At 42.0% G+C, this 17569-nt stretch overlaps 1 protein-coding gene across 5 annotated transcripts in view; it reads left to right on the forward strand.

The window, feature by feature from the left end:
- LOC139755301 (FGFR1 oncogene partner 2 homolog) overlaps positions 1-17569 on the forward strand; it is a 97308-nt gene that overhangs the window by 9112 nt on the left and 70627 nt on the right. For all 5 annotated transcript variants that reach the window (XM_071673417.1, XM_071673421.1, XM_071673419.1 and 2 more), the window contains exon 2: positions 16943-17079. In XM_071673417.1, coding sequence (XP_071529518.1) covers positions 16943-17079 — 137 coding nt within the window. The remainder of the gene's footprint in view (positions 1-16942; positions 17080-17569) is intronic.

Raw genomic sequence — 17569 nt, forward strand, 5'->3', positions numbered from 1 at the left:
TGTTCTCTTATCTTATGCACGTTATTTACCTCCAATCAAAACATCTTTTTATTCATCCCAAGATTTGATGATACTTTCACCCCAACTCTCATTTGCCCTCTTTTTCACATCTTGCACCTTTCTTTTGGCCTCCTGCTGCTTTCTTTTATACATCTCCCGGTCATTTGCATTACTTTTCTGCAAAAATTGTCCAAATGCCTCTCTCTTCTTTTTCACTAACAATCATACTTCTTCATGCCACCACCCACTACCCTTTCTCATCTGTCCTTCTCCCACCATTCTCGTGCCACATGCTTCTTTTGCGCAAGCCATCACTGCTTCCCTAAATACATCCCATTCCTCCCCCACTCCCCTTACGTCATTTGCTCTCACCATTTGCCATTCTACACTCACTCTCTCCTGGTACTTTCTCACACAAGTTTCCTTTCCAAGCTCACTTACTCTCACCACTCTCTTCTCCCCGACATTCTGTCATCTTTTCTGAAAACCTCTACAAATCTTCACCTTCACCTCCACAAGACAGTGATCAGACATCCCTCCAGCTGCTCCTCTCAGCACATTAACATCCAAAAGTCTTTCCTTTGCATGCCTATCAATTAACACATAATCCCTATAACACTCTGACCATCTCTCCTACTCACATACTTCTGTGTATCTCTCTTTTTAAACCAGGTATTCCCAATCACCAGTCCTTTTTCAGCACACAGATCTACAAGCTCTTCACCATTTCCATCTACAACACAGAAAACCCCATGTACACCATGTACACCATATGCACCAATAATCACCCATATCTCTCCATCCACTTTCAGTTTTACCCACATCAATCTAGAATTCATTTTATTTACGCTCTATCACATACTGCCACAACTCCTCCTTTAGGAGTAGTGCTACTCCTTCCTTTGCTCTTGCCCTCTCACCAATCCCTGACTTTACTAACATGACATTCCCAAACCACTCCTCCTCTTTACCCTTGAGCTTCATTTCACTGAGAGCCTAGACATCCAGGTTTCTTTCCTCAAATATACTACCTATCTCTCCTTTTTTCTCATTTTGGTTACATCCACACACATTCAGATACCCCAATCTGAGCTTTTGAAGAGGATGAGCATGACTTCTTCTTCTGTTTCCCCTTTTAGAAAATTTAAATGCAGTTTAGATATATATTTTTTTTTTTTTTTTTTTTTTTGCTTTGTCGCTGTCTCCCGCATTTGCGAGGTAGCGCAAGGAAACAGACGAAAGAAATGGCCCAACCCACCCCCATACACATGTATATACATACGTCCACACACGCAAATATACATACCTACACAGCTTTCCATGGTTTACCCCAGACGCTTCACATGCCTTGATTCAATCCACTGACAGCACGTCAACCCCGGTATACCACATCGCTCCAATTCACTCTATTCCTTGCCCTCCTTTCACCCTCCTGCATGTTCAGGCCCCGATCACACAAAATCTTTTTCACTCCATCTTTCCACCTCCAATTTGGTCTCCCCCTTCTCCTCGTTCCCTCCACCTCCGACACATATATTCTCTTGGTCAATCTTTCCTCACTCATTCTCTCCATGTGCCCGAACCATTTCAAAACACCCTCTTCTGCTCTCTCAACCACGCTCTTTTTATTTCCACACATCTCTCTTACCCTTACGTTACTTACTCGATCAAACCACCTCACACCACATATTGTCCTCAAACATCTCATTTCCAGCACATCCATCCTCCTGCGCACAACTCTATCCATAGCCCACGCCTCGCAACTATACAACATTGTTGGAACCACTATTCCTTCAAACATACCCATTTTTGCTTTCCGAGATAATGTTCTCGACTTCCACACATTCTTCAAGGCTCCCAGAATTTTCGCCCCCCTCCCCCACCCTATGATCCACTTCCGCTTCCATGGTTCCATCCGCTGCCAGATCCACTCCCAGATATCTAAAACACTTCACTTCCTCCAGTTTTTCTCCATTCAAACTCACCTCCCAATTGACTTGACCCTCAACCCTACTGTACCTAATAACCTTGCTCTTATTCACATTTACTCTTAACTTTCTTCTTTCACGCACTTTACCAAACTCAGTCACCAGCTTCTGCAGTTTCTCACATGAATCAGCCACCAGCGCTGTATCATCAGCGAACAACAACTGACTCACTTCCCAAGCTCTCTCATCCCCAACAGACTTCATCCTTGCCCCTCTTTCCAAAACTCTTGCATTCACCTCCTAACAACCCCATCCATAAACAAATTAAACAACCATGGAGACATCACACACCCCTGCTGCAAACCTACATTCACTGAGAACCAATCACTTTCCTCTCTTCCTACACGGACACATGCCTTACATCCTCGATAAAAAACTTTTCACTGCTTCTGAACAACTTGCCTCCCACACCATATATTCTTAATACCTTCCACAAAGCATCTCTATCAACTCTATCATATGCCTTCTCCAGATCCATAAATGCTACATACAAATCCATTTGCTTTTCTAAGTATTTCTCACATACATTCTTCAAAGCAAACACCTGATCCACACATCCTCTACCACTTCTGAAACCACGCTGCACTTCCCCAATCTGATGCTCTGTACATGCCTTCACCCTCTCAATCAATACCCTCCCATATAATTTACCAGGAATACTCAGCAAACTTATACCTCTGTAATTTGAGCACTCTCTCTTATCCCCTTTGCCTTTGTACAATGGCACTATGCACGCATTCCGCCAATCCTCAGGCACCTCACCATGAGTCATACATACATTAAATAACCTTACCAACCAGTCGACAATACAGTCACCCCCTTTTTTAATAAATTCCACTGCAATACCATCCAAACCTGCTGCCTTGCTGGCTTTCATCTTCCGCAAAGCTTTTACCCACAGCTTTCCATGGTTTACCCCAGACGCTTCACATGCCTTGATTCAATCCACTGACAGCACGTCAACCCAACCCCGGTATACCACATCGCTCCAATTCACTCTATTCCTTGCCCTCCTTTCACCCTCCTGCATGTTCAGGCCCCGATCACACAAAATCTTTTTCACTCCATCTTTCCACCTCCAATTTGGTCTCCCCCTTCTCCTCGTTCCCTCCACCTCCGACACATATATTCTCTTGGTCAATCTTTCCTCACTCATTCTCTCCATGTGCCCGAACCATTTCAAAACACCCTCTTCTGCTCTCTCAACCACGCTCTTTTTATTTCCACACATCTCTCTTACCCTTACGTTACTTACTCGATCAAACCACCTCACACCACATATTGTCCTCAAACATCTCATTTCCAGCACATCCATCCTCCTGCGCACAACTCTATCCATAGCCCACGCCTCGCAACTATACAACATTGTTGGAACCACTATTCCTTCAAACATACCCATTTTTGCTTTCCGAGATAATGTTCTCGACTTCCACACATTCTTCAAGGCTCCCAGAATTTTCGCCCCCTCCCCCACCCTATGATCCACTTCCGCTTCCATGGTTCCATCCGCTGCCAGATCCACTCCCAGATATCTAAAACACTTCACTTCCTCCAGTTTTTCTCCATTCAAACTCACCTCCCAATTGACTTGACCCTCAACCCTACTGTACCTAATAACCTTGCTCTTATTCACATTTACTCTTAACTTTCTTCTTTCACGCACTTTACCAAACTCAGTCACCAGCTTCTGCAGTTTCTCACATGAATCAGCCACCAGCGCTGTATCATCAGCGAACAACAACTGACTCACTTCCCAAGCTCTCTCATCCCCAACAGACTTCATCCTTGCCCCTCTTTCCAAAACTCTTGCATTCACCTCCCTAACAACCCCATCCATAAACAAATTAAACAACCATGGAGACATCACACACCCCTGCTGCAAACCTACATTCACTGAGAACCAATCACTTTCCTCTCTTCCTACACGGACACATGCCTTACATCCTCGATAAAAAACTTTTCACTGCTTCTGACAACTTGCCTCCCACACCATATATTCTTAATACCTTCCACAAAGCATCTCTATCAACTCTATCATATGCCTTCTCCAGATCCATAAATGCTACATACAAATCCATTTGCTTTTCTAAGTATTTCTCACATACATTCTTCAAAGCAAACACCTGATCCACACATCCTCTACCACTTCTGAAACCACGCTGCACTTCCCCAATCTGATGCTCTGTACATGCCTTCACCCTCTCAATCAATACCCTCCCATATAATTTACCAGGAATACTCAGCAAACTTATACCTCTGTAATTTGAGCACTCTCTCTTATCCCCTTTGCCTTTGTACAATGGCACTATGCACGCATTCCGCCAATCCTCAGGCACCTCACCATGAGTCATACATACATTAAATAACCTTACCAACCAGTCGACAATACAGTCACCCCCTTTTTTAATAAATTCCACTGCAATACCATCCAAACCTGCTGCCTTGCCGGCTTTCATCTTCCGCAAAGCTTTTACTACCTCTTCTCTGTTTACCAAATAATTTTCCCTAACCCTTTCACTTTGCACACCACCTCGACCAAAACACCCTATATCTGCCACTCTATCATCAAACACATTCAACAAACCTTCAAAATACTCACTCCATCTCCTTCTCACATCACCACTACTTGTTATCATCTCCCCATTTGCGCCCTTCACTGAAGTTCCCATTTGCTCCCTTGTCTTACGCACTTTATTTACCTCCTTCCAGAACATCTTTTTATTCTCCCAAAAATTTAATGATACTCTCTCACCCCAACTCATATATATATATATTTTTTTTTTTTATTATACTTTGTCGCTGTCTCCCGCGTTTGCGAGGTAGCGCAAGGAAACAGACGAAAGAAATGGCCCAACCCACCCCCATACACATGTATATACATACGTCCACACACGCAAATATACATACCTACACAGCTTTCCATGGTTTACCCCAGACGCTTCACATGCCTTGATTCAATCCACTGACAGCACGTCAACCCCGGTATACCACATCGCTCCAATTCACTCTATTCCTTGCCCTCCTTTCACCCTCCTGCATGTTCAGGCCCCGATCACACAAAATCTTTTTCACTCCATCTTTCCACCTCCAATTTGGTCTTCTTCTTCTCCTCGTTCCCTCCACCTCCGACACATATATCCTCTTGGTCAATCTTTCCTCACTCATTCTCTCCATGTGACCAAACCATTTCAAAACACCCTCTTCTGCTCTCTCAACCACGCCCTTTTTATTTCCACACATCTCTCTTACCCTTACGTTGCTTACTCGATCAAACCACCTCACACCACACATTGTCCTCAAACATCTCATTTCCAGCACATCCATCCTCCTGCGCACAACTCTAGCCATAGTCCACGCCTCGCAACCATACAACATTGTTGGAACCACTATTCCTTCAAACATACCCATTTTTGCTTTCCGAGATAATGTTCTCGACTTCCACACATTCTTCAAGGCTCCCAGAATTTTCGCCCCCTCCCCCACCCTATGATCCACTTCCGCTTCCATGTTTCCATCCGCTGCCAGATCCACTCCCAGATATCTAAAACACTTCACTTCCTCCAGTTTTTCTCCATTCAAACTCACCTCCCAATTGACTTGACCCTCAACCCTACTGTACCTAATAACCTTGCTCTCATTCACATTTACTCTTAACTTTCTTCTTTCACACACTTTACCAAACTCAGTCACCAGCTTCTGCAGTTTCTCACATGAATCAGCCACCAGCGCTGTATCATCAGCGAACAACAACTGACTCACTTCCCAAGCTCTCTCATCCCCAACAGACTTCATCCTTGCCCCTCTTTCCAAAACTCTTGCATTCACCTCCCTAACAACCCCATCCATAAACAAATTAAACAACCATGGAGACATCATCACACACCCCTGCCGCAAACCTACATTCACTGAGAACCAATCAGTTTCCTCTCTTCCTACACATACACATGCCTTACATCCTCGATAAAAACTTTTCACTGCTTCTAACAACTTGCCTCCCACACCATATATTCTTAATACCTTCCACAGAGCATCTCTATCAACTCTATCATATGCCTTCTCCAGATCCATAAATGCTACATACAAATCCATTTGCTTTTCTAAGTATTTCTCACATACATTCTTCAAAGCAAACACCTGATCCACACATCCTCTACCACTTCTGAAACCACACTGCTCTTCCCCAATCTGATGCTCTGTACATGCCTACACCCTCTCAATCAATACCCTCCCATACAATTTGCCAGGAATACTCAACAAACTTATACCTCTGTAATTTGAGCACTCACTCTTATCCCCTTTGCCTTTGTACAATGGCACTATGCACGCATTCTGCCAATCCTCAGGCACCTCACCACGAGTCATACATACATTAAATAACCTTACCAACCAGTCAACAATACAGTCACCCCCTTTTTTAATAAATTCCACTGCAATATCATCCAAACCTGCTGCCTTGCCGGCTTTCATCTTCCGCAAAGCTTTTACTACCTCTTCTCTGTTTACCAAATAATTATCCCTAACCCTCGCACTTTGCACACCACCTCGACCAAAACACCCTATATCTGCCACTCTATCATCAAACACATTCAACAAACCTTCAAAATACTCACTCCATCTCCTTCTCACATCACCACTACTTGTTATCACCTCCCCATTTGCGCCCTTCACTGAAGTTCCCATTTGCTCCCTTGTCTTACGCACTTTATTTACCTCCTTCCAGAACATCTTTTTATTCTCCCTAAAATTTAATGATACTCTCTCACCCCAACTCTCATTTGCCCTTTTTTTCACCTCTTGCACCTTTCTCTTGACCTCCTGTCTCTTTCTTTTATACGTCTCCCACTCAATTTCATTTTTTCCCTGCAAAAATCATCCAAATGCCTCTCTCTTCTCTTTCACTAATACTCTTACTTCTTCATCCCACCACTCACTACCCTTTCTAATCAACCCACCTCCCACTCTTCTCATGCCACAAGCATCTTTTGCGCAATCCATCACTGATTCCCTAAATACATCCCATTCCTCCCCCACTCCCCTTACTTCCATTGTTCTCACCTTTTTCCATTCTGTACTCAGTCTCTCCTGGTACTTCCTCACACAAGTCTCCTTCCCAAGCTCACTTACTCTCACCACCCTCTTCACCCCAACATTCACTCTTCTTTTCTGGAAACCCATACAAATCTTCACCTTAGCCTCCACAAGATAATGATCAGACATCCCTCCAGTTGCACCTCTCAGCACATTAACATCCAAAAGTCTCTCTTTCGCACACCTGTCAATTAACACGTAATCCAATAACGCTCTCTGGCCATCTCTCCTACTTACATAAGTATACTTATGTATATCTCGCTTTTTAAACCAGGTATTCCCAATCATCAGTCCCTTTTCAGCACATAAATCTACAAGCTCTTCACCATTTCCATTTACAACACTGAACACCCCATGTATACCAATTATTCCCTCAACTGCCACATTACTCACGTTTGCATTCAAATCACCCATCACTATAACCCGGTCTCGTGCATCAAAACCACTAACACACTGATTCAGCTGCTCCCAAAACACTTGCCTCACAAGATCTTTCTTCTCATGCCCAGGTGCATATGCACCAATAATCACCCATCTCTCTCCATCAACTTTCAGTTTTACCCATATTAATCGAGAATTTACTTTCTTACATTCTATCACATACTTCCACAACTTTTTTATTATTATTTGCTTTGTTGCTGTCTCCCACGTTTGCGAGGTAGCGCAAGGAAACAGACAAAAGAAATGGCCCAACCCACCCCCATACACATGTATATACATACACGTCCCCACACACAAACATACATACCCATACATCTCAATGTACACACATATATGTACACACACAGACATATACATATATACACATGCACACAATTCACACTGTCTGCCTTTATTCATTCCCATCGCCACCCCGCCACACATAGAATAACATCCCCCTCCCCCTCATGTGTGCGAGGTAGCGCTAGGAAAAGACAACAAAGTCCCCATTCGTTCACACTCAGTCTCTAGCTGTCATGCAATGATACCCGAAACCACAGCTCCCTTTCCACATCCAGGCCCCACAGAACTTTCCATGGTTTACCCCAGACGCTTCACATGCCCTGATCCATTGACAGCACTGCGACCCTGGTATACCACATCGATCCAATTCACTCTATTCCTTGCCCGCCTTTCACCCTCCTGCATGCTCAGGCCCCGATCACTCAAAATCTTTTTCACTCCATCTTTCCACCTCCAATTTGGTCTCCCACTTCTCCTCGTTCCCTCCACCTCCGACACATATATCCTCTTGGTCAATCTTTCCTCACTCATTCTCTCCATGTGCCCAAACCATTTCAAAACACCCTCTTCTGTTCTCTCAACCACGCACTTCTTATTTCCACACATCTCTCTTACCCTTAAATTGCTTACTCGATCAAACCACCTAACACCACATATTGTCCTCAAACATCTCATTTCCAGCACATCCATCCTCCTGCGCACAACTCTATCCATAGTCCACGCCTCGCAACCATACAACATTGTTGGAACCACTATTCCTTCAAACATGCCCATTTTTGCTTTCGGAGATAATGTTCTCGACTTCCACACATTCTACAAGGCTCCCAGGATTTTCGCCCCCTCCCCCACCCTATGATTCACTTCCGCTTCCATGGTTCCATCCGCTGCCAGATCCACTCCCAGATATCTAAAACACTTTACTTCCTCCAGTTTTTCTCCATTCAAACTTACCTCCCAATTGACTTGACCCTCAACCCTACTGTACCTAATAACCTTGCTCTTACTCACATTTACTCTTAACTTTCTTCTTTCACACACTTTACCAAACTCAGTCACCAGCTTCTGCAGTTTCTCACATGAATCAGCCACCAGCGTTGTATCATCAGCGAACAACAACTGACTCACTTCCCAAGCTCTCTCATCCCCAACAGACTGCATACTTGCCCCTCTTTCCAAAACTCTTGCATTCAACTCCCTAACAACCCCATCCATAAACAAATTAAACAACCATGGGGACATCACACACCCCTGCCGCAAACCTACATTCACTGAGAACCAATCACTTTCCTCTCTTCCTACGCGTACACATGCCTTACATCCTCGATAAAAACTTTTCACTGCTTCTAACAACTTGCCTCCCACACCATATATTCTTAGTACCTTCCACAGAGTATCTCTATCAAATCTATCATATGCCTTCTCCAGATCCATAAATGCTACATACAAATCCATTTGCTTTTCTAAGTATTTCTCACATACATTCTTCAAAGCAAACACCTGATCCACACATCCTCTACCACTTCTGAAACCACACTGCTCTTCCCCAATTTGATGCTCTGTACATGCCTTCACCCTCTCAATCAATACCTTCCCATATAATTTACCAGGAATACTCAACAAACTTATTTTATTTTTTATTATACTTTGTCGCTGTCTCCCGCGTTTGCAAGGTAGCGCAAGGAAACAGACGAAAGAAATGGCCCAACCCCCCCCCCCATACACATGTATATACATATGTCCACACACGCAAATATACATACCTACACAGCTTTCCATGGTTTACCCCAGACGCTTCACATGCCTTGATTCAATCCACTGACAGCACGTCAACCCCGGTATACCACATCGCTCCAATTCACTCTATTCCTTACCCTCCTTTCACCCTCCTGCATGTTCAGGCTCCGATCACACAAAATCTTTTTCACTCCATCTTTCCACCTCCAATTTGGTCTCCCACTTCTCCTCGTTCCCTCCACCTCCGACACATATATCCTCTTGGTCAATCTTTCCTCACTCATTCTCTCCATGTGCCCAAACCACTTCAAAACACCCTCTTCTGCTCTCTCAACCACGCTCTTTTTATTTCCACACATCTCTCTTACCCTTACGTTACTCACTCGATCAAACCACCTCACACCACACATTGTCCTCAAACATCTCATTTCCAGCACATCCATCCTCCTGCGCACAACTCCATCCATAGCCCACGCCTCGCAACCATACAACATTGTTGGAACCACTATTCCTTCAAACATACCCATTTTTGCTTTCCGAGATAATGTTCTCAACTTCCACACATTCTTCAAGGCCCCCAGAATTTTCGCCCCCTCCCCCACCCTATGATCCACTTCCGCTTCCATGGTTCCATCCGCTGCCAGATCCACTCCCAGATATCTAAAACACTTCACTTCCTCCAGTTTTTCTCCATTCAAACTCACCTCCCAATTGACTTGACCCTCAACCCTACTGTACCTAATAACCTTGCTCTTATTCTCATTTACTCTTAACTTTCTTCTTCCACACACTTTACCAAACTCAGTCACCAGCTTCTGCAGTTTCTCACATGAATCAGCCACCAGCGCTGTATCATCAGCGAACAACAACTGACTCACTTCCCAAGCTCTCTCATCCCCAACAGACTTCATACTTGCCCCTCTTTCCAAAACTCTTGCATTTACCTCCCTAACAACCCCATCCATAAACAAATTAAACAACCATGGAGACATCACACACCCCTGCCGCAAACCTACATTCACTGAGAACCAATCGCTTTCCTCTCTTCCTACACGTACACATGCCTTACATCCTCGATAAAAACTTTTCACTGCTTCTAACAACTTTCCTCCCACACCATATATTCTTAATACCTTCCACAGAGCATCTCTATCAACTCTATCATATGCCTTCTCCAGATCCATAAATGCTACATACATACAAACTTATACCTCTGTAATTTGAACACTCACTCTTATCCCCTTTGCCTTTGTACCATGGCACTATGCACGCATTCTGCCAATCCTCAGGCACCTCACCATGAATTGTACATACATTAAATAACCTTACCAACCAGTCAACAATACAGTCATCCCCCTTTTTTAATAAATTCCACTGCAATACCATCCAAACCTGCTGCCTTGCCGGCTTTCATCTTCCGCAAAGCTTTTACTACCTCTTCTCTGTTTACCAAATCATTTTCCCTAACCCTCTCACTTTGCACACCACCTCGACCAAAACACCGTATATCTGTCACTCTATATATTTTTTTTTTTCATACTATTCGCCATTTCCTGTGATAGCGAGGTAGCGTTAAGAACAGAGGACTTGGCCTTGGAAGGAATATCCTCACCTGGTCCCCTTCTCTGTTCCTTCTCTTGGAAAATTAGAAAAAAAAAATGAGAGGGGAGTGGATAGGCCTTTCTTTGTCTGTTTCCTGGCGCTACCTCGCTGACACAGGAAACAAGATTAAGTATATTAATGATGATAACGGCCCATCCGCTCATATACACGCTCACACATTCATTTATTCATTATACTTTGTTGCTGTCTCCCACGTTAGTGAGGTAGTGCAAGGAAACAGACGAAAGAATGGCCCAATCCACCCACATACACATGTATATACATACATGTCCACACACGCACATATACATACCTATACATTTCAATGTATACATATATATATACATACACAGACATATACATATATACACATGTACATAATTCATACTTGCTGCCTTTATTCATTCCCGTCGCCACCCCACCACACATGAAATGACAACCCCCTCCCCCTGCATGCATGCGAGGTAGTGCTAGGAAAAGACAACAAAAGCCACATTCGTTCACAATCAGTCTCTAGCTGTCATGTATAATGCACCAAAACCAGAGCTCCCTTTCCACATCCAGGCCCCACAGAACTTTCCATGGTTTACCATAGACACTTCACATGCCCTGGCTCAGTCCATTGACAGCACGTCGACCCCGGTATACAACATTGTTCCAATTCACTCTATTCCTTGGACGCCTTTCACCCTCCTGCATGTTCAGGCCCTGAGCGCTCAAAATCTTTTTCACTCCATCTTTCCACCTCCAATTTGGTCTCCCACTTCTCCTCGTTCCCTCCACCTCTGACACATATATCCTCTTGGTCAATCTTTCCTCACTCATTCTCTCCATGTGACCAAACCATTTCAAAACACCCTCTTCTGCTCTCTCAACCACACACTTTTTATTACCACACATCTCTCTTACCCTTTCATTTCTTACTCGATCAAACCACCTAACACCATATATTGTCCTCAAACATCTCATTTCCAACACATCCACCCTCCTCCGCACAACTCTATCTATAGTATACCCATTTTTGCTTTCCGAGATAATATTCTGGCCTTCCACACATTTTTCAGTGCTCCCAGAACTTTTGCCCCCTCCCCCCATCCTGTGACTCTCTTCTGCTTCCATCGTTCCATCTGCTGCCAAATCCACAAATCCACTCCCAGATATCTAAAATACTTGACTTCCTCCAGTTTTTCTCCATTCAAACTTACTTCCCATTTGACTTGTGTCCCTCAACCCTACTGTACCTAATAACCTTGCTCTTATTCACATTTACTCTCAGCTTTCTTCTTTCACACACTTTTTTAAACTCAGTCACCAGCTTCTGCAGTTTCTCACCCGAATCAGCCACCAGCGCTGTACCATCAGCGAACGACAACTGACTCACTTCCTAAGCTGTCTCCTCCACAACAGACTGCATACTTGCCCCTCTATCCAAAACTCTTGCATTCACATCCCTAACAACCCCATCCATAAACAAATTCAACAACCATGGAGACATCATGCACCACTGCCGCAAACCGACATTCACTGAGAACCAGTCACTTTCTTCTCTTCCTACTCGTACACATGCCTTACATCCTCAATAAAACTTTTCACTGCTTCTAACAACTTACCTCCCACATCATATATTCTTAAAACCTTCCACAGAGCATCTCTATCAACTCTATCATATGCCTCCTCCAGATCCATAAATGCTACATACAAATCCATTTGCTTTTCTAAGTATTTTTCACATACATTCTTCATAGCAAACACCAGATCCACACATCCTCTACCACTTCTGAAACCACACTGCTCTTCCCCAATCTGATGCTGTGTACATTCCTTGACCCTCTCTGTCAATGCCCTTCCATATAATTTCCCAGGAATACTCAACAAATTTATACCTCTGTAATTTGAGCACTCACTTTTATCCCCTTTGCCATTGTACAGTGGCACTATGCATGCATTCTGCCAATCCTCAGGCACTCAGCATGAGTCATACATACATTGAATATCCTTACCAGCCAATCAATGACACAGTCACCCCCTTTTTTAATAAATTCCACTGCAATACCATCGAAACCCGCTGCCTTGCCGGCTTTTATCTTCCGCAAAGCTTTTACTACCTCTTCTCTGCTTACCAAATCATTCTTCCTAACCCTCTCATTTCGCACACCACCTCGACCAAAACACCCATTATCTGCCACTCTATCATCAAACACATTCAACAAACCTTCAGAATACTCACTCCATCTATTTCTCACATCACCACCACTTGTTATCACCTTCCCATTAGCCCTCTTCACCGATTTTCCCATTTGTTCTCTTGTCTTATGCACTTTATTTACCTCCCTCCAAAACATCTTTTTATTCTCCCTAAAATTTAATGATACTCTCTTACCCAACTCTATTTACCTCCCTCCAAAACATCTTTTTATTCTCCCTAAAATTTAATGATACTCTCTTACCCAACTCTCATTTGCCCTCTTTTTCACCTCTTGCACCTTTCTCATGACCTCTTGCCTCTTTCACTTATACATCTCCCAGTCATTTGCACTATTTCCCTGCAGAACTCGTCCAAATGCCTCTCTCTTCTCTTTCACTATTAATCTTACCTCTTCATCCCTTCACTCACTACCCTTTCTAATCTTCCCACCTCCCATGCTTCTTATGCCACAAGCATCTTTTGTGCAAGCCATCACTGCTTCTCTAAATACATCCCATTCCTCCCCCACTCCCCTTGCTCTCACCTTTTTCCATTCTGCACTCAGTCTCTCCTGGTACTTCCTCACACAAGTGTCCTTCCCAAGCTCACTTACTCTCACCACTCTCTTCACCCAAACATTCTCTCTTCATTTCTGAAAACCTCTACAAATCTTCATCTTCGCCTCCACAAGATAATGATCAGACATCCTTCCAGTTCCACCTCTCAGCACATTAACATCCAAGAGTCTCTCGCGTGCCAATCAATTAACACATAATGCATTAACGCTCTCTGGCCATCTAACCTACTTGCATATGTATACTTATGTATATCTCTCTTTTTAAACCAGGTATTCCCAATCACCTATACATGCACATATACATATATATACATATCAGCATATACATACATGTACATACACACTTGCAGATATATACATATATACACATATTTGTTTATTCATCTATTTATTTAAGACAACTTAAAAAATGTAAATTTTTAGTGATTGGAAAGGAAAAAGTTAAGTCGTATGGGGGTTAGAATGATCCAGAACCTGATATTATTCAAGGAATGTCTCATTGGTTGCAGACCACTGCCTTACAAGAAAAGGTTTTTCAGATTTCAAAACTGACAGTTTTAGTGTAGGACTAATGGATGAACTTGATTGAAACTGAATTATGAAATTGTGAATTTGGTTATCTAAGTTTAAAGAGGTATATTTTAGAAGAGAAATTTCAAGAGATGGGGAATCATAAGTTTAAAGCTTCCTTCTAGTACCATACAAATAGGTTATTACATGGATGATAGGGAGATGAATTTGGAAATAGCTCTTCTTTGAGCCATAGATTAAAGATAAATTGCCCGAATGACTTTTCTGTAAACAGCAATCTTTCCATGTTACACATAGCAGATTTTATTTTATCACACTGCAGGACTTTAAGAGGGTCATTGAGAGTGTGCCCATACATTCTGCTCCCAGGGTCAGATATCTGGAACTATTTCTGCTTAAAGAAATGCAAACAACATTAGCACACACACTGAGCATCATTTGCAGAAAATCCTTGGACTCTAGCATAATTCTAGAAAGTATGCTACCGACTCACCTTACCCCCAATCAATAGAGGAGGGAGCAAAGTATTCCCAAAAAGCTTTTGACCAATAGTGTGGACATAGCAAATCATAAAAAATTTTGAGTGCTAATAGTATATGCTTACTGTATGCTAAGTCAACTGCTTGGAATCAGGTAATTTATGTAACGTGTGACATCTTGGTTTTATGGTGGAAAGATCTTATCTCTCCCAGTTGCTTGTTTGTTGTAATGAAATTGTTGAGGCACTGAAGAACAAACATAGTGCTATTGTAGTACATATGGACTTTGCAAAATCCTTTTGATGAATATGAACATAGCATCTTCGTAAGATGGAGATAACTGGACAAATGGGAAGATGGATATACAACTAATTGACTAAGACCCAATTTAGTCATAGTGTTCAAATTGCGTAAGATGAGGAATACTGGAAAAATTGGAAAATGGATATACAAGTTCTTGACTTCTTTGTTAGCATCGTAACATATAAAACTTGTTATTTCTGTTGCCTCAGAGGTTAAAAGCTCAGTTCCCCAAATAACTGTACATGCATCTCTGCTCTTTGTTATTCTAATATCAGATGTTGATGGAAATATAAGCCATTGTTTCATATTCTGTACAGATGATGCTTGAAGAAGTTTGGAGGTATCATCAGTATAATAATGTTCTGAGAAATTTCAAGCAGATGTAAACTGTTTCACTGGGTTCCTGAAAAGAACTTGCTTTTTCATGGTGAAAATTCCACCAACTCAGGCACGGGGGAAGTGAAGAAATTTAATTTATAAAATGTGGGGCAGAAATGAACACTTATATCAGAAGAGCAGTGTTGATTTTGGACTGGTAATATTTGACCACTACACCTTCAGCAAACACAAAACATATGCAGTTACCAGTTCCATATTTGGATGGTACACGGAGTTTGTAGACTTCAAGAGAAAAGATGAATGAAAATGGTCTTCAAAACAATAATATTTTCACAAAGAGAATAACATTTGCAGCCTACATTGACACTGTTTAATGATCTGAACAAGTGGGAGCAAGTAAAAACACCATAGATGTACTCTCTGGAACACAGATGGGAGAGTTTCATCATGATTTACACTTGGAAACATGGAGGGCTTGGTGTACTCTTGGAGTTGTTTCTACCTTGACATGACAGTCATGATATTGGTAAAACCAAAAGTTGTGGTGATTCAAATAGAAATTTTTCATAACATATGGGGTCCATGATTGTTTAATACATTGTTTGGAACCACTAGGAACATCATAGACTATACACTTAACATATTTGAAATGGTATTGGATAAGTATCTACAGAGTGTACTAGACCAGTCAGGATATGGGTGTTGTAGAGACCTATAGTAGGCCATGGCCTTAAACAGCCTAATGGAACAAAGGAGTAACATAGCACCTTGGCCTTAGGCTGAGCTGTAGGGGTAGACAACTTTCAAAATCAGCTGAAGGTATGTTAAAGTTAAGGAACTCATATATGACATTTTAGAAGGCATTTTGAATTTTGAAGTTTTAATTACATATATTCTCATAACATTGTAACTCATCTATATAGATGAACTTCTCATGTTGATCTGGTCAGTCTTTTCATTACCATAGAAATTATGAGTAATTCAAAATGTGTTATTGTTAAGTTACTAGGTACAAATATGTAATTCAACTTTTTTTTTTGTATTACATTTATATAGATAAACTTTCCTATGTTTGATGTGGTCAAGTCTTTTCATTTTCTTAGAATTCATGAAGAAATGAATGTGTAATGGTTGAGATACTAGATGCAGACTTATGCAACTTTTTTTTTTTGAAAAGCAAATGGTCTCAGGGGTCATTATTGTAAAAAAAAAATGTATGACTTGACTATGGTTTTGAATGTGTGATGGTTTTGAATATGTTCTATTGATTTCTGCTGTTATTCCTTAACAATGCTGTGGATTTCCTTTTAGTATCTTCATCAAATCATCTTCATTCTTGAAAAATTTCATAAGATATAATACTCCCTTGTGTGATGAAACATCTCATTACCAGACAAGATGTCGGTGCTGCAGCAGGTGCTAACTGATGCCCGTAAGTTGGCTACCCGTCTGCGAGACCATGACTCCTCAGCTGATTCTTTGTTATCCCAAGCTCAGGGAATGTTCAAGCAAGTTGAGAGCATGAAAGAGGTGAGTACACTTTCTTGCCTTGTCAGAAGATTTGTAAAGCTCACAGGCATGCACTGTCTTTAGATGCTTGCCCCATATCTACCCCAGCCTGCTGATTAATCTTATCATATACAGCTGTTATCAATTATCCTTTTATCATCCACTTCTTTACATTTATTTCTTTCCTGTATTTTGCTCCTATCATAGATTTATGGTGTAGATACCATGCCCTATTGTTATCTTGTGAATTACTAACAAAGACTTGTCAGCTGTTCTGTCTCTTCCTATTTATTTATTTTTTATTTGTTATACTTTGTCGCTGTCTCCCGCATTAGTGAGGTAGCGCAAGGAAACAGACGAAAGAATGGCCCAACCCACCCACATACACATGTATATGCATACATGTCCACACACGCACATATACATACGTATACAATTCAACGTATATTTATTTATTTATTATTTATTTATTTTGCTTTGTCGCTGTCTCCCGCGTTAGCAAGGTAGTGCA

Source organism: Panulirus ornatus, chromosome 19 (assembly GCF_036320965.1).
Source record: "Panulirus ornatus isolate Po-2019 chromosome 19, ASM3632096v1, whole genome shotgun sequence".
Taxonomy (NCBI): domain Eukaryota; kingdom Metazoa; phylum Arthropoda; class Malacostraca; order Decapoda; family Palinuridae; genus Panulirus; species Panulirus ornatus.